General features: G+C 40.8%; 12 protein-coding genes across 12 annotated transcripts; 8 read left to right on the forward strand and 4 right to left on the reverse strand.

Annotated features, from left to right (window-relative positions):
• Positions 1-230: 230 nt before the first annotated feature.
• On the forward strand, positions 231-491 carry SS1G_08966 (predicted protein; the record flags this gene model as incomplete). The annotated part of the gene is made up of 1 exon (XM_001590152.1): positions 231-491. The coding sequence occupies one exon, from the start codon at positions 231-233 to the stop codon at positions 489-491; it is 261 nt and encodes an 86-aa protein (XP_001590202.1).
• A 412-nt stretch (positions 492-903) lies between these two features.
• On the forward strand, positions 904-1,836 carry SS1G_08967 (hypothetical protein; the record flags this gene model as incomplete). The annotated part of the gene is made up of 4 exons (XM_001590153.1): positions 904-1,007; positions 1,118-1,193; positions 1,555-1,698; positions 1,771-1,836. 4 exons carry the CDS (start codon positions 904-906, stop codon positions 1,834-1,836), a joined length of 390 nt encoding a protein of 129 aa, XP_001590203.1.
• A 2,761-nt stretch (positions 1,837-4,597) lies between these two features.
• SS1G_08968 (hypothetical protein) lies at positions 4,598-5,137 on the forward strand (the record flags this gene model as incomplete). The annotated part of the gene is made up of 1 exon (XM_001590154.1): positions 4,598-5,137. One exon carries the CDS (start codon positions 4,598-4,600, stop codon positions 5,135-5,137), a length of 540 nt encoding a protein of 179 aa, XP_001590204.1.
• A 249-nt stretch (positions 5,138-5,386) lies between these two features.
• Positions 5,387-8,861, reverse strand: SS1G_08969 (hypothetical protein; the record flags this gene model as incomplete). The annotated part of the gene is made up of 6 exons (XM_001590155.1): positions 5,387-5,481; positions 5,716-5,755; positions 6,013-6,684; positions 7,041-7,090; positions 7,156-7,779; positions 8,387-8,861. The coding sequence occupies 6 exons, from the start codon at positions 8,859-8,861 to the stop codon at positions 5,387-5,389; spliced, it is 1,956 nt and encodes a 651-aa protein (XP_001590205.1).
• Positions 8,862-11,462: 2,601 nt separating this feature from the next.
• SS1G_08970 (predicted protein) lies at positions 11,463-12,107 on the forward strand (the record flags this gene model as incomplete). The annotated part of the gene is made up of 1 exon (XM_001590156.1): positions 11,463-12,107. One exon carries the CDS (start codon positions 11,463-11,465, stop codon positions 12,105-12,107), a length of 645 nt encoding a protein of 214 aa, XP_001590206.1.
• Positions 12,108-13,149: 1,042 nt separating this feature from the next.
• On the forward strand, positions 13,150-13,854 carry SS1G_08971 (hypothetical protein; the record flags this gene model as incomplete). The annotated part of the gene is made up of 1 exon (XM_001590157.1): positions 13,150-13,854. One exon carries the CDS (start codon positions 13,150-13,152, stop codon positions 13,852-13,854), a length of 705 nt encoding a protein of 234 aa, XP_001590207.1.
• An 899-nt stretch (positions 13,855-14,753) lies between these two features.
• On the reverse strand, positions 14,754-14,924 carry SS1G_08972 (hypothetical protein; the record flags this gene model as incomplete). The annotated part of the gene is made up of 2 exons (XM_001590158.1): positions 14,754-14,764; positions 14,807-14,924. The coding sequence occupies 2 exons, from the start codon at positions 14,922-14,924 to the stop codon at positions 14,754-14,756; spliced, it is 129 nt and encodes a 42-aa protein (XP_001590208.1).
• A 1,015-nt stretch (positions 14,925-15,939) lies between these two features.
• On the forward strand, positions 15,940-16,143 carry SS1G_08973 (predicted protein; the record flags this gene model as incomplete). Its single annotated transcript, XM_001590159.1, has 1 exon — positions 15,940-16,143. The coding sequence occupies one exon, from the start codon at positions 15,940-15,942 to the stop codon at positions 16,141-16,143; it is 204 nt and encodes a 67-aa protein (XP_001590209.1).
• Positions 16,144-17,155: 1,012 nt separating this feature from the next.
• Positions 17,156-20,392, forward strand: SS1G_08974 (hypothetical protein; the record flags this gene model as incomplete). Its single annotated transcript, XM_001590160.1, has 4 exons — positions 17,156-18,055; positions 18,329-19,054; positions 19,440-20,046; positions 20,379-20,392. 4 exons carry the CDS (start codon positions 17,156-17,158, stop codon positions 20,390-20,392), a joined length of 2,247 nt encoding a protein of 748 aa, XP_001590210.1.
• A 772-nt stretch (positions 20,393-21,164) lies between these two features.
• Positions 21,165-22,521, reverse strand: SS1G_08975 (hypothetical protein; the record flags this gene model as incomplete). Its single annotated transcript, XM_001590161.1, has 6 exons — positions 21,165-21,308; positions 21,370-21,514; positions 21,562-22,112; positions 22,214-22,324; positions 22,418-22,449; positions 22,506-22,521. The coding sequence occupies 6 exons, from the start codon at positions 22,519-22,521 to the stop codon at positions 21,165-21,167; spliced, it is 999 nt and encodes a 332-aa protein (XP_001590211.1).
• Positions 22,522-23,967: 1,446 nt separating this feature from the next.
• On the reverse strand, positions 23,968-24,853 carry SS1G_08976 (hypothetical protein; the record flags this gene model as incomplete). Its single annotated transcript, XM_001590162.1, has 5 exons — positions 23,968-24,142; positions 24,216-24,331; positions 24,416-24,439; positions 24,519-24,613; positions 24,811-24,853. The coding sequence occupies 5 exons, from the start codon at positions 24,851-24,853 to the stop codon at positions 23,968-23,970; spliced, it is 453 nt and encodes a 150-aa protein (XP_001590212.1).
• Positions 24,854-25,433: 580 nt separating this feature from the next.
• On the forward strand, positions 25,434-25,924 carry SS1G_08977 (hypothetical protein; the record flags this gene model as incomplete). The annotated part of the gene is made up of 2 exons (XM_001590163.1): positions 25,434-25,485; positions 25,578-25,924. The coding sequence occupies 2 exons, from the start codon at positions 25,434-25,436 to the stop codon at positions 25,922-25,924; spliced, it is 399 nt and encodes a 132-aa protein (XP_001590213.1).
• Positions 25,925-26,412: the final 488 nt, after the last annotated feature.

The raw sequence follows: 26,412 nt of genomic DNA on the forward strand, positions 1-26,412 counted from the left end.
TACAACTGTTGTACGTGACCAGGTGATGAGGCATAACCCTCAGATAGGAGTCTTTTGCGGATCCTATATCAACGAAAAGGTCCGGTTTATCGTTCAAGATGCGATATTAGACCAGCCAACGAATATCGGATTTCTCCGTGCCATTACACATGAGTCTCACATGTGATCCGCGTGCCCCAAACGATGTGCCTGAAGAGATTTTGAAAGCCCTCCCTCCGGATCCAGAGATAATGGAACTTAAAAGAGAACGTGAGGAATACAAAAGGCAATATAGATCCTATAGTCGAGCTCCACCTGAAATCCGCAAAGAATGTGAACAACTCCGTCGGCAGATTGATTCTTTACAGAAACAACGTGATCGAGCTATCAAGACAGAGTTCCGGCGAGATTATTTCGATCGTATCCATAATGAAGAGTTAGAGAGGCAACTCAAAAAGGTCCCTACAAACGAATATGTTGAACCTGTCGTCCATCACCAGCTTCCAGAATGAACTCGACTCCAAGAGGTGCTTTGTGATCTCTCGAGGGACATGAGCCCAAGCGATATCGTTAGCTGCCGGATCCGTATCATTAACTTAATTGTAGCACTCTCTTGTCGACAGGAACAAAAGATTCAGCATAGCAATCACTCGAGTAGGGAATCTTCAGAGTTTTCTGAGGAACAACCTTTGTGCGAGGACCCCTTTCCCCTTCTTTGTAAAAAGACCCAATGCATTATATGTATCGGAGACAATCGAAGTACTTATAAGTATCGGACACGTACTTATGTCACTTTACACAAAATGATGAACCATGTGGATAGCCATCTGAAAGATGTTCCGAAATTCTAGAGAATATCCTGTACTCATCCTGTTTGCCAATCGGAAGGGCTTATTCTTAAACACTCGCAGCACTTCAAGAATCATGTACAAACTGTGCATAGCATTAGCCTTCGACCCTAACACTATCGAATATGGTGTTAGGGATCGATGTGACAACTTGAAAAGGATCAACAGTCCATCGGAAGGGTAACTTGGTCAGGGCTTCCGCTGCAAACATACGCATTATCCAAGTAAGTTCTCAAAGCTCTGATAGAAATTGAGGCTAATTAACGTTTCTTAAAGCGAGCGTATTATAGTTTGAACGTTCAGATTGAACCATTGCGTATCAATGAAAGTGATCTCAATACAAAGCGTATGCTAGACCTTATGGCGGTGAGCCAAGATGATGGACCGATGTCATTATATTTGCATATAGTGAATCGAATCCTGCGAGATATGCGCATCGAGCAGCAGGAGGTCAATACTACATTCGATTATCAAAGCTTTAAGCTGCGGCTTATAGATACCGGTATGACTCCTGCCCAATTGGGGACCGCTCAACCAACGGCTTGATACACTAGAGAGCTTTATGCCTAAAGCATAAACGGGTGCCGAGCAATCGTATATGAGAAGAGGTGGGTTTCGGGGAAAGGGCAAGGAAAGGGGAAAGGCTGCAGTCAAGACTGGGAACGATTGGACTCCCGAGGTTTGTTCAACCTATACTCTTTTTCGCATAAATCTCTAATAGACATAGCCTGGCCGCCTTACCATTGTAGACCTCTTATATCCTTGTATTACGTCGGAAGGGGCTTGCTCCTTATTCAATATCTGTTTGAGTATCTTTCTCGAACAAAGTTTAAATGTAGGTCGAGTTATCGTGCTAGATGAGGCCCATAAAGTAAGAAAAACGGTGCTAAAGTACCTTTATCCTTCAGTCTAAGTTGAAGCGCTAATTATTGATGGCTTATAGTATATGAACACCTCAGCTGAAGCATCAACTCTGACGAATACCCTCCTCTCTATTGTTCGACTATAACGTCACCTTGGCGCTTGTATTACTATCTCTATATAAGAACCAACAATTTCTTCTTTGCTTTTGGATCTATCTTCAATTGTTATTATGCATCGATTCACTTCACCCGAATGATTGAATAGCTTGAAACGCCACCTTGTAGATGCTACTTCTAATTTGCTTGATTATGACAATACAGATTCAGATGGTCTTGCGAGTTCAAGAGGAAACGGGGATGGTGCAAAAAGATTGTTTGCCGAAATTGTAAAGCTAAAGGTTGGTGAAGCGTTGTTTTTTTCCCCTAGTGCTATGATAGACGTTGAAGTAGGTAATGATGGTAAAGTGGAATTGAAGAGGCTTGGTGATGGTTTCTTGAAGATTCGAGTTAGGATAAGATTGACCATTGATAGAGGCAAGAGTATTGTGGCAACTTAGGACATCAGATTGAGGTTTCTACTTTGAATCTATTTTTAATTTATCATTCATATTTATCAAATTTCTATAATAGACAAATTCCTGGATTATTGAGGACAGGATCCTTCTCTCTCAACATCGCACCCCTTCGTCCAACTATACATGAGTGATGACAAAGGTTTATATTAGTAGATGGACTAGCTAGACCTTTATCGAGGCATGACTTAATGTAAAGGAGGAAATGAAACAAGACTAATCAATTTAGTATCACCTCCAGGCCAAACCGCAGTTTGCCGTAAAATTTGGTCAATTTTGGTCAATTTGGTGTATTTATACTTTGTGTTACGAGGTTTGCCGTCTAGATCACGTGGAGGTGTTCTAGGCTCTCGAGGTGGTTTATAACTAGGCGTCAAGCAGGGACTTAAGTAACAATAGTGAATGATTACAATTCGTAACTAATAGTAGATTATACTAAATGATTGATCTTGAGCACGAAGCTCTACAGTAAGGAAATCCGTTCTGTTAATATAGACCTTTGTATTATACATCCCACTGCTCTCCCACGATAGGAAATCTCACCTCGATGGGATTCCTTAATCACATGCCTTTGGGTAAGACTCGATGTCCGTACTTACTGAAGGTGGGGAGACCTTATGCAGCAGAATAAGCAGGTATACTATACAAATTTGCTGTGCTTTTGTCTGCGGTCCAAGCTCATATAGACAGATAAGCTGTTACTTTGTAATATGGAATTTGGGGAACCTGGAGTGCCTTGTACTCTAGGAATATTGTCCTGTGATACAAGATTAGATAGGACACTGGCCCTATGACTGAAGTAGTCCTAGTGTGATAACCGTGCTAGTACAATAATCCTAGGATTAGATTTGTCCTAGGATATTTGTCCTAGGATAAGAGGGTGTTTAGGACAAACAATTTGGGCCATATAATCATCTGGGAAATATACAGCCATAGGAGATGTGTCCTATGCACCCTGTCCTATAAACGATGTCCTACAGCAATACCACTCCTATGATCTAGGTGACCCTGAGATGTTCTGAAGGCCTAGGCTATTTGTCCTGGATGAAAATTCAAGTCAGGATTTTTTATTCAGGATAAATTTATATCTAGGACAGGTTCCTCAGAACTCTCAGAATCTTGGGATCCTCAAAGCTATAGGAAGTTTGCCCTTACCAAAATTCTATGCTAGAATAATGCACCTTACAAAATGAATTTGTTCTGTATAATACAAAATATACTTTAAATAGCTGATTGATAGCTGAATCAATAATTTGTTTATCGTAATGTATTTGCCTATCTATCTGTATCAATTTCACATAATATATAGATTATATAATCTACCCCCAATACTAACGTCTATCCCAGTGTAGCGAGACGCACCCTGTCACGAGACGAATCTATAGTTTTGGAATCATAAATCTTTTCTTAGTAAGTCTACGAAGTTGTTATTAATATGCCACTTTCTATAACTATTTGTCTCTAAGGAAACCATTTAGCAATAAGAAAAAGACTGTGGTTGATTATACTATCGATCATCTTAAGAACACCACCAATCGCCGCTTCGACTGTTCCCCTCTGCTTGATCACGACTATTATAGTTTTTTAAAATTCGGAGCACTTGGGGAAAGGTTCTATATCCAAAGAGTATAGCTCTCAAATTTTGAAGATACTTAATGAGGAAAATAATGTAGTCCGGGAGTTACTCCGATATGAGGAGACGACCTCAAGTCATAGCACGTATGTAGCGTATAATAGTCATGTATGTGGTGTAAGTGCAGGTTTCTCAAACATTCTATCAGCAGGCGGCAGCACCCTAATGCCTGGGCGCCGTCTCTCGTCTCTTTCTATATCACCATCACAACAACAGGATAATATGGATAGAGCCAGTCAAGTCCTAGCATACGTACCTCTTAGCATGCCTAGATCACACCGTACTCTTGGAGATCATAACAACATCCCTCATTCTACACTCCATTATTGTGCTTGCAGAAGACCATCGATAGAAAAGAAGGCGCGAGGCCAATAATATGTCAAACCATATGAAGAAGATATTGTTGTTAAGTATTTGGTACAAATGTCCGTCCTTGGAGAACCGATACGAATGAAGTTTATCCCTTTTATAGCTTTTAGAGTCACCCATCATCGACCTGCAACCGACAGACCTCTCAGGCCTCCCGGTCGGAATTGGACAAAGGCTCTAGAGAAACGCCATCCAGAACTCATAGCACGAAGAGTCAAAGTGTTGGACTGGAACCGTCACGAGAAAAACGCTTATGGGAAGATCATACACTGGTTTGAGGTGATAAAATATGTATTACAAGATCCGGCCGTCCTAGCCGAAAATGTGTATAACATGGACGAGACTGGAGTGATGCTATCCATGCCAGGCTCTGTCAAAGTCCTTGTAAGTAAGCACGACATACGAGATTATAAAGACGCGCGAGTCAAGCGCACCACTGTGACTGCGATCGAATGCATTAGTGATGATGATAGGTATTTAAACCCCATGATTATTTGGCCAGCGAATTCCCATCGAAGCAACTGGACCATGTTCCCTACCCCTAAATGGCAATATGCGTGCTCTGACTCTGGATACACCGACTCTAAGATCAGTCTAGAGTGGCTCAAGTGTGTATTTGATCCCGAAACCATAGAACGAGCTAACAAGAAACCACGTGTCTTAATCTGCGACGGCTTTGGAACGCACGAGACCCTCGAAATCTTAGAGTTCTGTTTCGAGAATAATATTCTTTTATGTCGTCTCCCCTCCCATATCTCCTACAAGCTCCAACTTTGTGATGTAGCAGTGTTTGCTCCACTCAAGGCAGCTTATCGAGAGACTGCCGCACGATATTTTAATAAAGTTGATAAAATTGATCCTTGGTTGAGGTAAGCTCGTGCTGCCTTCGAGACTTGTTGCTATAAAGTAGAGTTAATATTAATCTGCATTGGTTTCTGATATAATGGGTTGTATAAGCCTTTGGTGTCACTGCTGTACTTGCTCTACAATGATTCTCCCATTATACCCTGCGATGACCATTGCTTGCTATCATTGTGCCCGCTATTGTGCCTGTTGTCGTTATGCCTTTGTTATGTATCTCGGGTAGTGTTGCCTCTTGTCACCGAGTATACCGTTGTCTTGCTATGTCGTCATCGTCTGAGCTACTCTCAACGTCTTTGCTAGGTCATCGCGGTCTGGTGCGCTGATACCGTGCTCCTCTTGGCACTCTTGCAACCCTTACAGATTCTGTCATCAGGTCATCATGGAATTCGTTGGCGATCTATCCACCACTGCAAAGGCGGGATTCCTCTTGGCTCTAGGGCTGAATATCGAAGAGGCTTACTGTTCTATAGTAAAGTGATCAGCTGTGAGGATACTATTGGGGCATAAATGAAAGAATAATGTAAAGGATACTATACTGTTCATCAGAAGTGAAATTAATGTCGCTTTTCATCTTTTTCAGCACCGACCAGCAGCTCGACCAAAATCGGCCAATAGCTTAGTAAGCTTCTATTGTTCGGCGCCAGTGAGGAGAAGAATGGCTATGCAGGGTCATTACAACAGCGGTCGATTCTGGACCAGAAGTTAAAAGAGATGTCTGATCTGGTATCTCTAATTACATTAATACTTGTAAGTTAATGGCAGAACCATAAGAAAGAAGCCCTTGTAGCTTATCTAATGTTCAGCCACCTTCCTAGCTTGCGGATTTTCTGCTTCAAAGACCTCGAATTTGCTACTCCAGGCTCTGTAAACTCATTTCGACCTACATTCGACCCAGCAGACGCAACTTGCAACGCTTGAAGCCGATCTTCAATTTGCCTAGACAATTTAGAGGAAGGCCCTTGGACGGTTGTGTATCCAGACAATGCTCGATTATACATTGCCCTTGCCATGTCTTTCCGGTCAGTTTGCGAGAAGAGGTCTCCAAAGTTGAACATAGTGTTCAACGCCGGTAGATAAGACGAGGCAAGTTCAAGACCAAGAGCGTTCTCATAGCCTTCCAGTGCTCGAAGATACATCATCTCTGCCTCTGCTAGCTTGCCTTGGTTTCTGTAGAGAATACCTAGGTTGTTGACTGTTTGGAGTGTTGATGTGTGATCTGGTCCAAGTGCCTTCTCTCTACCTTCCAGCGCTCGAAGATACATCATCTCTGCCTCTGCTAGCTTGCCTTGATCTCTGTAGAGGTCGCCTAGGTTGTGAAACTCCCAATATAGTCTGTCTATATCTACCTTGGCGTCTTCTATAAAGAAGGCCTGTCGTGTTGCGTGTTGAAGAAGACGCCGCTGTGAGAGCCACCAGTACTTTTCATTTGTATCAGGAACCTCCGAGGCTACACAGGTTAAAGCCAAATGTGCAAGGCTCTTGTCCCACCCCTTGTTAAGCACAAACACTATCCACGAGTGGACACAACTATGCACACTATACCCTCTAGCCCCGACCTGCTGCTGGGGAGACCTGTCTGGATCAACTAATCCGAAGGTACATAGTAGAGTGATGGCCTCATTAAATTTCAGTTCGTCCTTCGTAAGCTTCTGTATCCATTCATCGTCTACAGAGTTTGCATGCCGAGGTCAAGCCACAGATCCTCTCGATGAAAATATGCCCATAGCTTGTGTAGTTTTGCTGATGCTTTATTCTGCTGTTGGATCCGATCGAAAGTGATCTGCCATGTCGTACATAGTTTACGATCTACATAGGAATCCAATAGGGGACTTGTCATCTGAAGCTTCAACCATGATGTCTTATAGAGCTGAAGATAATCCGAGAAGCTTGTCGTTACGTGCTCGAGATATACCCCTGCTGTAGATAAAGCAAGTGGTAGGCCGTCGAGTTCCTTGACGAGCGCTATAGCATCAGAATCTGCCTTATTAGTATTATACTTTTTTCCACTATCAATTATACCAACATACCCTTTTCAATACCCTTACGTCCTGACATATTAGACACAATCTCAAGACCTTCCCTGACATCTAGCTTCTGAACATGAATTCGTATACCCTGCTTAACCTGTGATGATCGTGTCGTAATGATGATCGAGCCGTGATCAGAATGAGGGAGGAATTGACGTATATCGACTGCTGAGTTGTCGGGATTGTCAGATCTTTTAGGATTATCGAAGTTATCGTAGATCATTAGCCACTTTGTGTTCTGCGGGGAGTCAAGCCAGCCCTTGACTTCACTAATAATTTGATCGAGGTCTTTATCTTGGTCTATGCTGGATAGTATACTGGTAGAAGGATGATGTCTCAGCACCTGCTGAGCAATGTCCCGAAAGCTCAGCTTGAGTGAGTCTTCGTCATTCTCGTTCAGCCAGAAGATCGCCGTATATTTCTCCTTGTGTCGTCCGGCATATGTGGTCGCTAGCTGAGTCTTTCCCATACCCCCAAGACCATGGAGGATGACACAGGATCGAATACTGTGATCTTGAAGTAGCTCGTGCATTTCCGATAGCTCCTTCTCTCTAGCGACAAGCTGTGTAGCTTCGGGAAATGACGCGAGGTTGAGCTCAACAGCAAATTGCTCAAAATCGACCCCTGTACTCGTCAGTTTCGTTGCTTTAGTTAGTACATCTATATAAACAACTGACCCTTATACATCCTGTGAATCTTATCCTCCAATTGCCTAAATGCCTGGTCCCTTCTCTCGCCATAATTTAGCACCATAGATACATCGAAGATCCCGATTAAGCAGTAGGCTTCATCTTCTTCAATAGTAGTATTACAGTGCTCTACCTATGATCTCCGCTCTTTGATGCTAAAATTTGACAATGCATCACCTCGAAGAGCTTTGTTTGCGATACCGGTAATTTCGTGTATCTCAGACTCAAGCGACAACTTGTTTCCAAGTCGCCTACCCTCCGAGCTAAAGATGTTGACCTCCTGGGATCTTGGCAGCATATGCATATATAGTACATATGCATATAAGGAGCAAACAAAACTCAACTTTTAATTCATTCTTTCCTTTTTGGTATACTGTTTGTTTGCTTTCAATATTTTGATTTCAAAGCACTTTAATTCCGAAGGCCGAATACCTAACCTATTCCTTCATTTTTTTTTTTTAATATATACTCGCAGCTTAACTGCTTAGCTAGAGAATAAATCAATTCAATCTGATACTCTTTCTGGTCTTAAGAAACCCAACAAAAGAAGTCAACCAGCCTTGGTGCAATAAGCTCCTGAAGCGTCCAGCCTCGAGTGAACCAACGACTCTTCCTGAAAGCTTCCTCCCATGCCCTCTGGTCATCTACCCCAGTGTCGGGCTTGGAGACATCCGAAAGGTAGACGTAGCAGCGTGCAGCATTCTGATACCACCGAAACATGGAGTTGATCGCCGCGTTAAGCTCGACCGAATTCTTCTTATCGATGCAGCAGGTATCAACCCAGAAGTATTCCAGTCCATCTACTGCGGCTTGCTTCGTGCAGAACTGTATCTTCCTCCACCCAGCCTTATTTATAGTCTTGCTCTTGTTCTTGCTTTTTTTCAAGTCTTGATAGACAACCTCCTCTTCTCCCCAGGTATGAGAGAGTATTGCGTAGGTAGGGACTTCGCTGCTGGTAAATTCACGAAAGACGATCTCGCCATTGGGTTTGCGTTGCAAGAGGCGTATAAAGGACATACTGGAGATTTACAAGCGATTGTATAGCAAGCGCGACTTATATCACTAATTCAGCAAATTGACGCAAGCACTACGATTTGAAGATCGGGATTTTGAAGGTTGGAACGTTGAAGAACTGAGCATAAGAAGGATATGCAGTTGTAGTCGTAGGCGTTGCTGATGAGGTTGTATCGTATCGTAACCTGGTCAGCCATTTACATGGCGAAGGCAGACAGAACACAAAAGACACTTCATTTTATGGAAACCTTATCCATTACAGACTGGATTCTGAGAGAAATTTATCTCTTATTGTTGAAATACCAACTTCTATAAAGTCAAAGAGCAATAAGATGCTATAGATAGGGATTAAGAGGACAGGACAGTTATGAAGGCATCCAAGGTCGCTGAAAGAGGGACTTCTTTCGCACGGGCCACTCTTTGCTCTGCTCGGAGAATATCGGGAAGCGGGAATTTCCGGCAAGATCATATCCAGCCATAAACGCTGCTGTCATATGTTTGGCAGCCACAGATTTTATTACAATTTTACTATTAGTAGAATTCTATCGAGAGAAGTATACTAACAGAAATAATACGTCTTACATGGAGTCAATAAAGCAAGCTGAAAATAGATTTCCACTAGATTTCTAACAGTAGATTTCTAACAGTAGACTTCAATAGCAAAAGATCTTAATATAGTTTAAGTCTTTTAAGAAAACTTCTACCAGTCGATTTCTACCAGTAGATTTCTAACAATATAAATCTTAATGTAGCTTAAGTCTGTTTAAGAAAACTTTACTACTAGATTTCTATTAGTAGATTTCAACTCATTTAATCTAACAAATACTCTGACATAATAGAAAATTCGAAATGAATCGAATACTCGGTATACATGTTGGTATCGATCATACTGCTATATTCTGGAGTAGAATATGCGATCGTGGAACAACGATTTTCCCATACTAATCCGAGATAATGCAATCATGTGTTCTGATTGTTTATAGGTTTCCGTCAAACTGGGGCTCGATAGAAATCTTCCAGTAGATATTTACTATATAAACTCCTGAATATATTTGACGTCTTAATAAGATATTCTCAAGCCAATAAGAGACGGAGTTGAAATACCGCCGGTATTCAAAATTCGATTATTATTGGCTAATAATGTAGCCCGCTTTTTACTAAGATTATATAGCACGTGCCAGGGGCTTCTTGTCACGAATCACCATCATTCGGATAGTTGCAGTAATGTAAATACTAAATGATTGATTTTGAGCACGAAGCTCTACAAAAGGAATTCATGCTGAATATATAGATCTCTATGCTTTATTGTTCTTCCTGAAGTCGATAATCGACATTGGCCGTCGACTTTGCATGTGACTCTTGATAATGCGTGATCATATGAATCGAGGTGATCAGAACCTATGATAAGGGTTTCTGCTCATGGGGAGACGCTATGAAGCAGAGAGGGCCGAATTACCATACTAATTCGGTAACATCTTCTGCGCTTTTTCTCTTGGTCTAAGCTCCTCTTATCGGGTTATCTGTTACCACGTAACATTATCGTTGGTTTTATTAGGCAAGATACTCGTAACAGATAAAAAGCCTAAGAAAACTCCCCCTAAAATAGCTTGATATCAAAATAAAAAAAATAAGAATTGACTAATGAACAAAGTGTAAAATTTGAGCCATCCTAATTAAAAGATAAAGAAACTTGTAGAAAGCTTGAGAATTAAGAAAAGGACTTCTGTAACGGAAACCCCTGCTTTCCTCCCACCTTTATATAAGAAACCTCAAATAACGTGGTTTATCAGTAACCGGAACATATCAGTAACCGGAACACTTTTACCTCAATTACCCACATTCCATTAAAATAAAATTACAACAACACCATAAATTAGGATTGAATTATATACAATCTAAAGATCAACTAATGCTGGATCGAACTGACAAGTTCATGCATTATGTAAAGTACTATTGCATTTGCTACATCGTCGTATAGTAGCTTGCCTCTTTGCTGAAGAACCATCATTTGTATATTCGTCGTGTTGTATCTGATCTTCTACATTCTCTTGTTCTAATATACTATACCCATCTTCTATTGAAAGTGCTCCTCCTTTTCGTATTAAAGCTTTTCTAGCTCTCCAGCGTTTACTAAGTGCTTCATTTGCTTTGCGGAGATTATAAACCTCAGCAGTTAAAAGCGTATTCGCATGAGCTAGGAGCTCTGTACCCTTAGCTAAAGCTGCAACTGTTTCAAATATTGGAGTAGGTGAGCTCCCTTGATTCTGAGCAATACGACTTTTCACTAAAGTGGATTGGGAAAGAGCTTCAGTTGGATTGTGAGGTGTTTGAGATTGCCATATATCAGGATCGGCTGATATTGATCTATTTGATGGAGTTCTTACACACAACAAATTTTGAAGAAAAATTATTTTTCGAAATACACCCTTTTTATATCTCATTTGCACTAAACAAATCAGCATCAATCGAACGCAATTGTCCCCAAAGAAATTGAACCAGTAGTTGTTGTGATACTGTCGTCGACGTCCGAAACACGTGAAACCACGCTAAAACGCGTGAAATTTTCACCCCCTTCATCCCTCCATTACGAGGGAAGAGAACTCAATGACGGGGACCACCCAATCGAAATTCCCAGAAGTGATCTTAGGCACTCCATGCCAAGTGAACCACACTGAACAAACCCATGAAAGAGACAATAGCCCGCCATTCATCCTTTCCAGTCCTACCCCCTCCCAACCCTTCAACTTTCAAACCCAACGCAATACCTTGAGCTCTGATGATCCATTCAAATCACCAATCAATCGCCCAACGTTCCAATTCAATAAAAAACGAAGACGACAACCCAGCCACTCAGAACCCCATATCAACTCACCAAAAGAAGCTATCCAAAAAGCTAGAAGTCTACTCATTCTAGCTGCCTCCCTAGAAGAGGATACCGAAGAACAATCGAAAGTCCTAGACTTAATCGAAATATTTCGTGAATATCTTGAAAAAGGAAAACTCACAAAAGCCTCAAATATCATCACATCACAAATCTCCCATCTAGAAAATGCTACCAAACGGATCGAAAAGCAAGCCAACCACCTTTCAAACCTCCCCAATCATACAATCCCCCCTACAATAAACACCCCTGGAACCAAAGCCAACTATGCCACTATCACCAAAACCTCAGGAGAATGGAACCTAGTTACAAAGGGAAAACTGTTGACCTCCTGGGATCTTGGCAGCATATGCATATATATTGCATGATGCATATAAGGAGCAAACAAAACTCAACTTTTAATTCATTCTTTCCTTTTCGGTATACTGTTTGTTTGCTTTCAATATTTTGATTTCAAAGCACTTTAATTCCGAAGGCTGAATACCTAACCTTATTCCTTCATTTTTTTGAATATATGCTCGCAGCTTAACTGCTTAGCTAGAGAATAAATCAATTCAATCTGATACTCTTTCTGGTCTTAAGAAACCCAACACCTAGGCAAGATAAGTGAAAGAATTCTGGCTCAAAGGCTTAGCTATTTAGCGGAGACTACGCAATTACTTCATTACTCTCAAATGGGTGGAAGACAAAAGAAATCAGTTATCGATACAGCAATCTTACTCACTACCGAAATCGAAAGAAATCCAAGATCCAAGAAGAAAACCTCGACTCTCTTCCTGGACATTAAAAACACCTTTGATTATGTATCCATAAACAGACTATTAGATATCTACAAGAATCTAGACCTCCCAACCAACCTAATCGCCTGGATCTCATTCTTTTTGAAGAAAAGGCTACTCAAACTCTCATTCGATGGCCAAACTGAAACCTTCAAACCAATCAATACCGGGATCCCCCCAAGGCAGCCCTATTTCGCCAATCCTCTTCTTAATTTATATTCGAGATCTATTCTCAGCAAATTCGATCAAATATCTCTCATATATAGATGATATAGCTTTAACAACATTTTCAACATCCTGGAAAAAGAACATCATCTGCCTCGAAAGAGCAACTAAACAGATATATGCTCTGGGCAAAGAAAATGCTATTCAATTTGATCTAGCGAAGACGGAACTAATACACTTCTCTACATCCAAAGATACGAAGACAGCCCCAATCAAGCTTCCGAACGAGGAGATAATTCAACCCTCAACACTAATCAGATTGCTAGACATATGGTTCGACCCTGGCCTCAGTTTCAAACAACATGTCACAATCCGAGCTACCCAGGCTAAAACCTCATTCTACCGAATGGCTAGACTTGCTAATTCTGAAAAAGGCCTTAGTCCCAAGGCAATGAGACAGCTCTATATGGCATGCGTCACCAGCATAGCTGACTACGGTTCAATTTTATGGTGGAAAGGGCAAAACCAATTCAAGAAAATCCTTCAATCCTTGCAAAACCTCGCCCTTCGAAAAATCCTAGGAGTATTCAAAACCTCACCAATAAAACCAATGGAAATAGAAGCCGCATTGTGCCCTCCAGAAGTACGGCTAAATGCTGGAATCAAACAATACGCATTTAGATTATTGAAAATCTCGCCTTCTCATCCTATCAATTTAGTAACTACAAAGCTGGCTACAGAAAAGGAGAATCAAGATGTAATTGCAACCCCTCAAAGAAAGCAATTAAAACCTACTCAACTCGAAAAGATCAAAAATTTAATTCAGAAAGACTTCGATCCTTTCACTTTGGAAGGAATCCATCATTTCTACTTTCCTCCTTGGAAGAAAGAAGTTCCATATAAAGTCAATATCAGAAAATTAGGAAAAAAAGAAGCTGCGATGATCCACAATCTGGCTTTCAAATATAGATGCAAAAATATCATTACAATATACACCGATGCCTTATCCATTTTAGAGGGAATAGGGGTTGGGATCGGGATAGTAGTCATCTTACCAAATGGCCGAATTTCACATCAAGAGACTATCAATATAGGCGTGAATCAGCTTGTCTATAATGGCGAGCTCCTAGAAGTTACTAAAGCAATCGAATACACAAATTCAATAGCCTAATTAGGAAACAAGTTCAAGATATACTCAGATAATCAAGCAGGATTTTTCCGGTTGAAAACCCTCTCCGATTTACCTGGTCAATCATGCCAAATCAAAGCTATAAAAGCTGCGGAAGCTATTCAAAATAAAGGAGCCGAAATCTCTCTCAATTGGGTCCCCGGACATACATCTGTACAAGGAAATGAGCTAGCTGATTCTCTTGCAAAAGAGGCGACCAAAATACCATCCTCATCTCACGAAACCAGTTATGCCTCCATTGGAATGGATATAAAAAGAATGAAATCAAAGAATTGGATAGCCATCCTTAACACTAACAATTTTCATCAACCATCGTCAACATATTCAAGAAACTACCCCTGGAAGATCAGCTCAAAAATCAGAGTTCCAGGAAACATCAAAAGAAGCACAATCTGTGCTCTGTTCCAACTCAAAATTGGACATGGATACTTTAAATCTTATTTGAAACGATTCGGTATCTCCTCTAATGACAATTGTAGATGTGGGGGAAAGGAATCTCCTGATCATCTTCTGCTCAATTGTCCTATATATAAAACGGTAAGGAAAACCCTCAATAAGGATAATCCCACAGTCCGACCTACCATGAAATATCTGCTTCATACTAAAGCAGGAATCATCAAGACCCTCGAATTTATCGAGGCGACGAGAATAGCCACCAGATCATGGCATCTCAATAGAATGCATGAAGAAGAAGAGGAAGGAGGCGGAGAAGAAGGGGATAGACCGGAAGATTGTGATTGACTTGATCAATTCTGGTCAATTTGGTCAATTTGTGTGTGAACGAAGTGAATGACTTTAATTCAATTACTACTGTAATAAAGAACTAAGCGAACGCGAAAGAGACTAGCTCTTTTAGTAAGTCTATATAAGACTTACTACTTTCAATATGTAGCTAGCTCTTTAGACAGAATACAATTAGACATACAGGACCTACGTAATCCGTGGGTGCTACGTCTTCCATATCCTTCTCGTACCAACAATTTAGTCAATTTGGTCAATTTGGTCAATTTGGTCAATTTGGTCAACTTGGTCATTTTGGTCAATTTGGTCATTTTGGTCAATTTGGTCAATTTGGGCAATCACCCCAATGTCAAATTTCATTACATTTCATTTGTTATTCATCTTACTTGAATACGAGAGTATCTGTAAGGCGGGCTTGGTTCCCTAGTATTAGTTTTCACTTCCTCCATTCAAACATTAGAAGATTGAGTCAACACTAGTCAGATGGCTAGGCATATGGTTCGACCCTGGCCTCAGTTTCAAACAACATGTCACAATCCGAGCTACCCAGGCTAAAACCTCATTCTACCGAATGGCTAGACTTGCTAATTCTGAAAAAGGCCTTAGTCCCAAGGCAATGAGACAGCTCTATATGGCATGCGTCACCAGCATAGCTGATTACGGTTCAATTTTATGGTGGAAAGGGCAAAACCAATTCAAGAAAATCCTTCAATCCTTGCAAAACCTCGCCCTTCGAAAAATCCTAGGAGTATTCAAAACCTCACCAATAAAACCAATGGAAATAGAAGCCGCATTGTGCCCTCCAGAAGTAAGGCTAAATGCTGGAATCAAACTGTGTGAACGAAGTGAATGACTTCAATTCAATTACTACTGTAATAAAGAACTAAGCGAACGCGAAAGAGACTAGCTCTTTTAGTAAGTCTATATAAGACTTACCACTTTCAATATGTAGCTAGCTTTTAGACAGAATACAATTAGACATACAGGACCTACATAATCCGTGGGTGCTACGTCTTCCGTATCCTTCTCGTACCAACAGATATAAAAAGAATGAAATCAGAGAACTGGATAGCCATCCTTAACACTAACAACTTTCATCAACCATCGTCAACATATTCAAGAAACTACCCCTGGAAGATCAGCTCAAAAATCAGAATTCCAGGAAACATCAAAAGAAGCACAATCTGTGCTCTGTTCCAACTCAAAATTGGACACGGATACTTCAAATCTTATTTGAAACGATTCGGTATCTCCTCTAATGACAATTGTAGATGTGGGGGAAAGGAATCTCCTGATCATCTTCTGCTCAGTTGTCCTTTATATAAAATGGCAAGGAAAACCCTCAATAAGGATAACCCCACAGTCCGACCTACCATGAAATATCTGCTTCATACTAAAGCAGGAATCATCAAGACCCTCGAATTTATCGAGGCGACGAGAATAGCCACCAGATCATGGCATCTCAATAGAATGCATGAAGAAGAAGAGGAAGAAGGCGGAGAAGAAGGGGGTGGACCGGGAAGATTGTGATTGAATTGATCAATATGGGCATTTGGTCAATTTGGTCAATTTAGTCAATTTGGTCAATTTAGTCAATTTGGTCATTTTGCGTCTTTTTGGTCATTTTGGTCAATTTGGTCAATTTAGTCAATTTGGTCAATTTGGTCATTTTGGTCAATTTGGTCAATTTGGTCAATTTGGGCAATCACCCCAATGTCAAATTTCATTACATTTCATTTGTTATTCCTCTTACTTGAATACGAGAGTATCTGTAAGGCGGGCTTGGTTCCCTAGTATTAGTTTTCACTTCCCCCATTCAAACATTAGAAGATTGAGGCTTTCAATCTCCCCAACCTGTATTAGCTACGGTCGAATAAGGCCAGCTACCCTCCATTTATTATTGTTAGAAGCCTACAAAGCTCCTAGCCGTCTTAGATAGTCATAGACTCAGTGTAGACGTTAATTTAATCAATCAATCAATTAGAAGATTGAGGCTCTCAATCTCCCCAACCTGTATTAGCTACGGTCGAATAAGGCCAGCTACCCTTCATTTATTATTGTTAGAAGCCTACAAAGCTCCTAGCCGTCTTAGATAGTCATAGACTCAGTGTAGACGTTAATTTAATCAATCAATCAATCAATCAGTGCTACCGAACGGTCACTTGTACACAAATTAGCCTCTCAGCCAGCTAATACCATTGCAGCTTACAGCCGTGCCAAAAAAAAATATGGAGAGTATCTTTTCCCTAACCATGTTGTAGATCATCGTAATAATACATATGATGGCGAGAAAGTCGGCAATACATCCAGAAAGACGATGTAACGTCGGAGCATTCTCGCCGTGAGTCAGCTTGACCTGCATAACCCCACATTCCAAAAGGTAATAACCTTTAACACCTCACAATAGTTGTGTTGTCACACAAATTTCTCGAGATAATCTATGATCAAGGGCAACTTCAAGATATCAGCGCTATATTGATTCCTGTTGTGTAATTTATCATTATCTACTGGTCTCTCAACTTTGCATACTCCAAATCCTAAAATGCGCTTGCTAGAGTGCGATAATGCTGACGGATATCGGCTCACCAAAGTACTATTAGATAACAGCATTCCTCCTTATGCAATTCTCTCACATACATGGGGAAGTGACGAACAGGAAGTCAATTTCGAAGATATAAACTCAGGTAATGGCAAAGCAAAAACCGGTTATGAGAAGATCCAGTTTTGCGGAAAACAGGCTGCTTGTGACAACATCGATTATTTCTGGGTGGATACTTGTTGTATTAAAAAGACGAGCGACTCTGAGTTGACCGAATCTCTGAACTCTATGTTCCGCTGGTATGGGAAGGCTAGAAAATGCTATGTCTATTTATCAGATGTAGAGGTCGTTCAAAATGGTGTAGAGCAACCACAAAGCGTGTGGGAAGGGCGTTTTCGGGCCAGCCGATGGTTTACAAGAGGATGGACGCTCCAAGAACTCCTGGCTCCAATATCAATCGAGTTCTTTTCACGGGATTGTTGTAGGCTTGGTGACAGGGAATCTCTGAAGTTGATTATACATGAGATCACGGGAATTGCTATTGAAGCGCTCCAAGGAGTTCCTTTATCGAAGTTTAGTGTTGATGATAGAATGAAATGGGCGGAAAACCGAATTTCGATGAGAGAAGAAGACGCAGCATATAGCTTGCTTGGTATCTTCGAAGTATCTATGTCAGTTATCTATGGTGAGGGAAGGGATAATGCATTCAGGAGGCTCAACGGTGTGATCGAGCCCTCTCTAGATAAGTGTTGCCTAATTGATCTGTTCATCACCGATCCACGAAAGGACAAACAACGTATCGAGGAACTTAAAGGAGGACTGCTCTTTAAGGTATACGAATGGGTCTTCCAAAACACGGAATACCAACAATGGTACAACGACCAAAGCAACCGCTTGCTATGGGTGAGAGGAGATCCTGGGAAGGGCAAGACTATGTTGTTATGTGGTATCATAGACGAAATACGGACATCAAATAATTACACCTTAGCCTATTTCTTTTGCCAAAGCAACGTCGATACTATTAATAGTGCTATCTCCGTCCTACGTGGGCCTTATTTATATGCTTTTATATGAACAGCCTTCACTCATTCGGCATTTACAAAAGGAATATGAGGTTCCAGGGAAGCAGTTATTTGAAGGTATTATGCGTGGGTGGCGCTCTCTAATATTCTGAAGAACATCTTGCATGATGAGAGTTTGAAGCCAATAATCTTGATTATTGATGCACTTGACGAATGCGAAAAGAATATGGTCAAATTACTTCGCCTGATTGTTTCCAGTCTAACTGAGTTTCCTCGCGTTAAGTGGCTCGTCTCTAGTCGTAACTGGTCTGAAATTGAAGAGGCACTAGGGCCGATTGAGGAGAGAACGTCGCTCAATCTCGAATTAAATACCTACACAGTATCTATTGCTGTCGATTGGTATGTAAGAGATAAAGTGGAAAAGCTTGCAAAGATAAAAAAAAGTATTAAAAAAAATAGAACGACAATTGAATCGTATCTTCTAGAGAATGCGAACGGAACCTTCCTTTGGGTGGCTTTGGTCTGCCAAAATCTTCAAGAACTTCGATTCTTCACGACTTCAATGTTACAAGATTATTACCCTCCAGAGTTGGATCCCTTATACGAACGTATGCTACAGCAAATTCTAGATATAAAAGAGCATGAAGTAACTGAGCTTTGCCTTCAGCTTACAGCTATTGTAGTAGTAGCCTTTCGACCTATTACGCTCTGCGAGTTGCCACGTCTGATCGGATCGAAGATTGATTTGGAAGAAATCATTAAACTTTGTGGCTCCTTTCTGGTCGTTCGTAATCAGAGTATCTTCTTCGTTCACAAGTCGGCAAAGGATTTCCTATCAAAAAAGGCTGCTGAGACAATATTTCCAAATGGGATCGGTAAGGTAAATGAGAAGATATTTCTAAATTCGATAACAGAAATGAGCAATATATTGAAAGAGAACATATACGACTTGCCTCATCCAGGTTTTCCTATTAACAAAGTCAAGCAACCCGATCCTGACCCACTAGCGTATATACGATATTCATGTACCTATTGGGTCAATCATTTTATAGATGTAAATCCCCCAAAAACAGAAAACCATGTTCAAAATAATGGCAAAGTCTATAATTTTCTAACAGAGCATTTGCTGCATTGGTTGGAGGTCATGAGCTTGATGGAAAACATTTCTAGGTGCATTGTTGCAATAAGTTCTTTAGAAAATTACATCTCGGTAAGTCACAACAGCTTCAAATAGCTTCAAATAACTTCAACTGATAAATGTGAAGGTTGAGAAAGCTCCTGAACTTTCCGCTTATATTCATGATGCCAAGCGCTTCGTCCTTTATAACCGAGTAGGAATTGAACAAGCTCCTCTTCAAATCTATTGCTCAGCCCTTTTCTTTGCTCCAGAGAATAGTATTATTCGAAAAATATTTCAAAAATGTATCCCGAGTTGGATTTATAAAATATCAAGGACACGATCAAATTGGAGTGCCGCCCTCCAAACGCTCGAGGGTCATTCGAATTCGGTCAGTACAGTTGCCTTCTCACCAGATGGTACAAAGATAGCTTCAGGCTCAAACGATAGGACAATCCGGCTTTGGGATGCGATCACGGGCGAATCACTTCAAACGCTCGAGGGTCATTCGGATTGGGTTAGATCAGTTGCCTTCTCACCAGATGGTACAAAGATAGCTTCAGGCTCAAACGATAGGATAATCCGGCTTTGGGATGCGATCACGGGCGAATCGCTTCAAACTCTCAAAAATCATTCGGGTTTAGAGGCATCCTCAGCCTTTGAACGGTACTTTAAGTCAAACCATTGGATAGCTGAAAGATCAGATGAAGAAGTGCGAAATATTTTTTGGCTACCTCCAGACTATCGGCCAAATAGTACATATTTTTGTAACGGAGTTATAGTCATGGCATTTTCCACCGGTGGCATTTTCTTTCTGAAATTTGAGTGAAAATTCATATTATCTAAGTAAAAATCAGTTTCAATATATCCATTACTGACTAACTTATTTATGTCTTGAGTATAATATCCTTTTATTTTATTTTTCTCTCTTTAACAGAGAGGTTGGGGGAAGTCTATGATTATATAGACTTTCTATTTGCCACCTTGATTCCGGTATGTTCTAGTGTAGTGATGTGGTAGTTTTATTGGTACAAAAAAATACAAAGAAATATTTTATTTGATATAGCTTCGAGCTAATCATTATTAGAATTGAAGATCTGAAAGCATAAAAAGAAAGATGTAAATTCGATTCTGTTTCCAGCTTTGTATTATATACTATATATATATATATATATATATTAGAGTTTATCTCTGATTATGGTAGAAAGCTATGATTTTAGAATACTATTATTCTAATCATTTTGTTAAAAGTCAATATTAGTTTCATAATGATTAATCATTTTGAATAAATTACTAGCCTTGTTCAAATATTTGCTTAACCTTTGTTTAACAATATCACTTTCATTTCATTGCATGCTATCAATCCCGTACCGTTCCTCTCTTGATCTTATTGATCCCAATCCATCCATCGATTCCTATCCCCTCAATCCTATCCCCTCAATCCCATACCATGGATCCCAATATCTATTTTTTTATTCATTATTTAATTTCTTTCATTCATCTTCTCATTCTCATTTCCTCTCTCCTTTAACCATCTTCTCATCTCTTTCCCATTACCCTCTCAGTCTTCATAATTCAATCTCGAAACAAATCCGAAGGAAATGAAGAAATGAAGACATCAAATCAGGAAAAGAAAGCTTCCATATCCTTCATCGAAAAATCGAAAGACCTTTTCACAACCTATCTAAGCAAGATGCCAAAAATCAGTCAAAAGGAACAAGCGAGCATTTTCGGTTTTATGCCTATGATTTCCATTCCATCCATCCATCTTGATTCTTTTCATGTTTTTGAAACAGAGATGAAGAGAAAGAGGAAATGGAATAGAGAAGTAGAAAAGGATACAGTAGAGAGAAAAAGAAATCAAATAGGGAAACTACTTTTGTTGAGGAGGAGCTCTAGCAAAGGTAACACCCTTAGAAATGTTACCCTTGAGACCTTCCACACAGGCGGCCAAGAGTTTCTTCTCGGCGTCGTTAATATTGGTGAGTGGGTTTTGAGCTTTGTCAGCACCGTTGGTCTATTTCACTATCAGTTTCCGCAATCCAATTTAAAAGGGATGAAGGGCAAGATAAACGTACGCCAAGTTCAACAGGAACAGAGAAGAAATCGAGACCAGTCTCCTTAGCAATAGCGTCACCACCTGGTACACCTGGAAGGTAGACGAATGTTGGCTCAACAATACCCTTCTCACCATTCAAGGCCTTGAGAACCTTCTCGGCGAAACTAAATTTTGTCAATACAAATTGTCATATAGATAATTTAAAACATACCGGAAACCAGCATAAGCCATAGAGAGGGTAGCTGAACCAGCACCATCCTTAGCCTTGACAACTTCATCACCACCAAATTGAACTCTCTTAATCAAAGCTTCCAATTTATCAGATGGGATCTCAACACTTGGTTTAGCTTGGCTGAAAAGAGGAACAATAGTCTCTCCAGAGTGACCACCAATAACTGGGATAGTCAATTCTTGAGGATTTGCCTTTCCAACAATCTCGGCAACGAAGGTTTCGGCTCTAACAACATCAAGAGTGGTAACACCGAAAAGACGTTGAGCATCAAAGACTCCCTTAGCCTTGAGGACCTCAGCAGCGATTGGGACAGTGGAGTTAACTGGGTTGGAGATGATGAGGATATAGGCTTTTGGAGCGACGTCGGCAATGATCTCAATGAGACCCTTGACAATACCAGCATTAATATTGAAGAGATCATCACGAGTCATTCCTGGTTTACGAGGAATACCTGCTGGGATCACGATAATATCGGCGTTCTTGAATGCCAACTTTGCACCATCATCTTTTGGCAAGTATCCGGTAATTTTCTACGCAGATAACATATATTAGCCATTGCGCATGTTTTTATTCCCTCCATAACACTTCTACAACTCGTCCTTATCCTTATCCCTTCATATTGTATACGTACAGCTGGGCTTGAGATGTGCGAAAGATCAGCGGCAACACCGGGAGTGTTAACGACATCGTAAAGAGCCAATTCGGTAATGAGAGAAGAGGTCTTGAGGAGAAGGGACAATGGCTATGAATACGAGGATAACAAATTAGCAATCTCTTCATTAAACTCGTCCTCTTTATTCCATTTGCGAAGCTAAGTCAAGCAAATCAAACTCACCTGTCCGATCCCTCCAGAAGCACCAGCAACAACTATCCTCAAATCAGTTTCTTTTTCAATCTCAATCTTGCGTATTAAAGATACCTACCAGCTTTGAAACCCATTTTGAGATATGTTGATATGTGTAGATGTAGATGTAGTGTAATAAAAAGTGTTTGTGTTTGTGTTTGTGCTTGGGTATCGAGATATGTTTTCAGAGAGTGATTATTTAGATGTAGGTTTCTGCGAGATCAATAATTAGTATGCTTTGTTACTTAAAATAATCAGCTCATACCCCGCATCACCCTTCGTCCACCCACCCACCACCCATCCAATTTAACCCAACTCACAACTTTCCCTCTAACCCAACACAACAAATTGGGTCCCTCTCAACAATCCATCTCACCCAGTCATCCATCTCTTTTCTGATAATTCTTCACTGCCTTTCTTCACAGCTCCATCTTATTCAAATAAAAATAAACATACCGTGTATAAATAGCATTCGTATCTATCAAAATCAAAGTCAAAATCAAAACAGAATCAAAATTTTCAATATCTATTTCTAAACCAAAACAGCGAACTTATCAATCTTTTTATCCCTTCAGTCGGTGAAGTAGAAGCTTAATAAAAGGGGTCAAGAGGTCAGAAGCTCAAACCCAAATCTGGTTGTTTTGCTGATCGCTTTGATTGACCTGCCTTACTTCGCCTTTACTTGGAGGGGTAGAAAGAGCGGGGCAAAGGCAAAGTTACCATCGAATCTTCCCTTTTCATTTGTTCGATTGGAAGTCTATGCGGGCTGTAGAGAAACTCGGGTCTTACCTTTTTATCTTTTTATCTCATTTGAGAAGAGCCGAGCATGAGTGTTACACCTGGGCAGTCGTGCGTCTCTTGGTACTTTTCGGCGTCTTGGTAGACTTGGGTAAATTTGGTTGGTTGGGGTAAACACGTGTAAAGTAATATGGATGAGTGGAGGATCACCTTATCGATTGTGAATCTTTGAACAGCGACAAGAGGATAGATGTTGATTCTTTATACTTTGTAGGCCTACACATCAAAAATGCCTAACCTTGGCTACGTCTGGGAAAATTTATTATGTAGCAGACAATAGTCCCATGGCCGAGGTCTACTATAGTATATTCCCCTCGGGTTCGGAAGTCTACGGACATCTCTCATCCATAGCATTTGCATCATGGAGGCGAGCTCTACATACCCCCCCGGGTTGCCATATTCACATGTCTATATGTCGCAATTTAGCTTTTGACTGGTTGAGCTCTTCCGTGGTGAAACTTTGAAAATTCATTCTTGATGCCGAGAGTTTTCCTGCTTGTGAACATTCAATCAACTCCACTATCTAGTCTCATAATCATTTCAAAACCTTCACTTAGAATCCCATCGACATCTCGAACCATCATGATGTAACCGATTCATTGGAAACTAGTTTGAATGCCTGTCTCAAATGTCATAAATAGACTACTCCACTCATTAAGAGTACCTGAGCAACCGGACCAGACCCAACCAGTTAAACAATAATCAATCCCCCCTGGTCCCCAACCATATCAAATAGGTATCCTTTACTCTTCCTTCTCAGCAGCCTTGGCGGCCTTGGATCCTCTAAGCTTTGATGCTGGGGCATCTTTCTTTGGGGTTTGAGATTCGAGGATAGCGGAGGAACGGGCGACGGCTTCAGCACGGAGATCGGATCTGTATCCATCCTTGGCGACGGTCTTTGCGACACCAGCGAAGGTCCTATTTTGAGGAATCATTAGTATCATAATCCATTCCTGGGTTAGGAGAGATTCTATAGCCGAATCAAACGTACTTTCTTCCGGACTTGCTGAAGGTGGTCTTGGTCAAAGAAGATGCTGGCTTTTGGCTAGCAGAGGTCTTCTTGGTGATCAAAGTAACACCCTTCTCAGCTGGGACAACACCAACGGCCTATCCATAGATTAATCAGTAACATTCACCTCAAGATAATCCCTCATGAGTTGTTGTCATATGCAGATCGAATTGGTATCGTACCTTGTCGTTGACGAAACCAGCATACTATAATCCAATTAGCTTCTATCCTTATTTGAAAACGTTCCATCCAATCGTGGTAAAAGTGTTTTTGAGAAATCCGTACCTTTCTGGAGTGCTTGTTGGTCAAGTTCAAAGGGTCTCTTGAGAATGTGCTTCCACCACCAGTTGTGCGCTTGACCAAGAAAGCGTTCTGGGATCCTAAATAGATTCCAAACCATCAGCAATTGTCCTGTTTTTATTGCATTCCTTCCCCATCATTCTATGATTTCAAGAACCAAAGTTCGGACTTCAATTCTCAATCCTCCCGAGTCGTATCCAAACACCCTTCAGGTCCCTTCAACCTTCAATTTCCAACCTCTATGCCCCTATTCCAACAATAAAAGAGGTAAACGTACTGGTAACCTCCCAGATCAAATCAGCGGAAACGTATTGAGACATCTTGACGGTGGGTGAGTGAGAATTGAAGAATTCTTTTGGTCGTTGGCGGTAATCGAAATATTGTCTAAGTATCAAGATCTTGTCGCAAAATCATTAAAATTCACGAATCACCGAATTTGTGCGTCCAATCAGATTTCGTCTCGCTTATCCTATTTTAGTCATGTCTTTTCTGCTCTGCTCTGCCCGCAAGTTGAAACCTTAATGCTGACTCATCAACAAACGAGGCATCAAGAAATCATTCGTCACATCAAATCGCATGCGGAAAGGTGGCTGTGGGGGATGGATGGTTAAAGAAATTCAATGCAATCATTTCGGATGAGGCGGGCATCATCAACTGATGAGCTGACGTTGTTTTTAAAAGCGAGGCTATTGCCAGTTTTTTTTTCCTTTCTCAATAACTACCTATTTTACCTAAGTCTCTCTTTCTTTACTTCTCTTAACTAACACCTTTCTACCTACAAACACGATTTTGTTAAAAGAGACCCAGTTGGAGATTGGTGATCTCGAATTCTACATCCCTCGGGTCTTCGAAAGCCAATCTGCGCTGTAAAGTTTGATTCCCTCGTAATTAAAGGTCAAAATGGCCTACGTACTTTATACAACCGTCTTCATATTCCTCGTTATCTCTACTAGTAAGTTTCCACCCTCAGAGCTACTTTCCATTGTCGGCACAGTTGGGACATCGAATGGCTTGGAGACAAGCAGTTGCTAATACCATTCCTAGTCGCATTCATAACCCGAGATCGCTGGTCTCCCTACATCCCCGAACATCTTCTCGAGCGTCTCCCGAGATTCATGTACACACCTTATCATGCTCTCCCTCATTCCTTCGAAAACGATATTGAATCCGGATTATCATCCTCAAATTTCAATCTATCCCAAAATCTATTAGATTCAGACCCAAGAAATGGACTTTCGGATAATGGAAAAAGGGAGATTCAAATGATCATGAAGAAAAAGAAGGTCAATTTCGATGAGGCGAGAAGATTGTGGATGCAGGAAACTTTTAAGAAGCAAAATATTGGTCCGGATGGAAGACCTAGAGATCCGAAGTTTGTGAGCTTTTCGTGAGGAGATGGAGAAACAGATACACCTCTTCGACGTAGCATTCTTTGGTGAACGAGGTAATGCGAAGCATGGTAGTGTTGATGCCTTTCTTTGCAGCTCGAATGCACAGAAATCCGAAAATTAGAGATTTGGAAGAAGAAAGGCAACATAAGATGAGACGGGAATTGAATTGGAATATGGATCAGCAAGATATACCCAGGTGGGTGGGGCAGGACAGGAATCGAATTGATTAGGACGGGACAAGGGGTTTTTGGATTGGAAAGGAGGGGAAGAGGTTCTAATATTTTAGCGATGGGCTTGAATTCGTACGGGATATATTCAAGCAAGTGAGCATGGCGTTTAGGGATTTGATTCCAGGACATAATTATCTGAGAACTTGGTACTAGGTACTGGTGCTCTGGTGCAGACTTTCCTTTCACTTCTACACTCCTTTTTTTTCGTTGAGTCTTTTCATTTGTCAATATCACCATCAATATTTGTAAGAAGAGGAT

This window comes from Sclerotinia sclerotiorum, genomic scaffold, assembly GCF_000146945.2.
Source record: "Sclerotinia sclerotiorum 1980 UF-70 scaffold_12 genomic scaffold, whole genome shotgun sequence".
Lineage (NCBI taxonomy): Eukaryota > Fungi > Ascomycota > Leotiomycetes > Helotiales > Sclerotiniaceae > Sclerotinia > Sclerotinia sclerotiorum.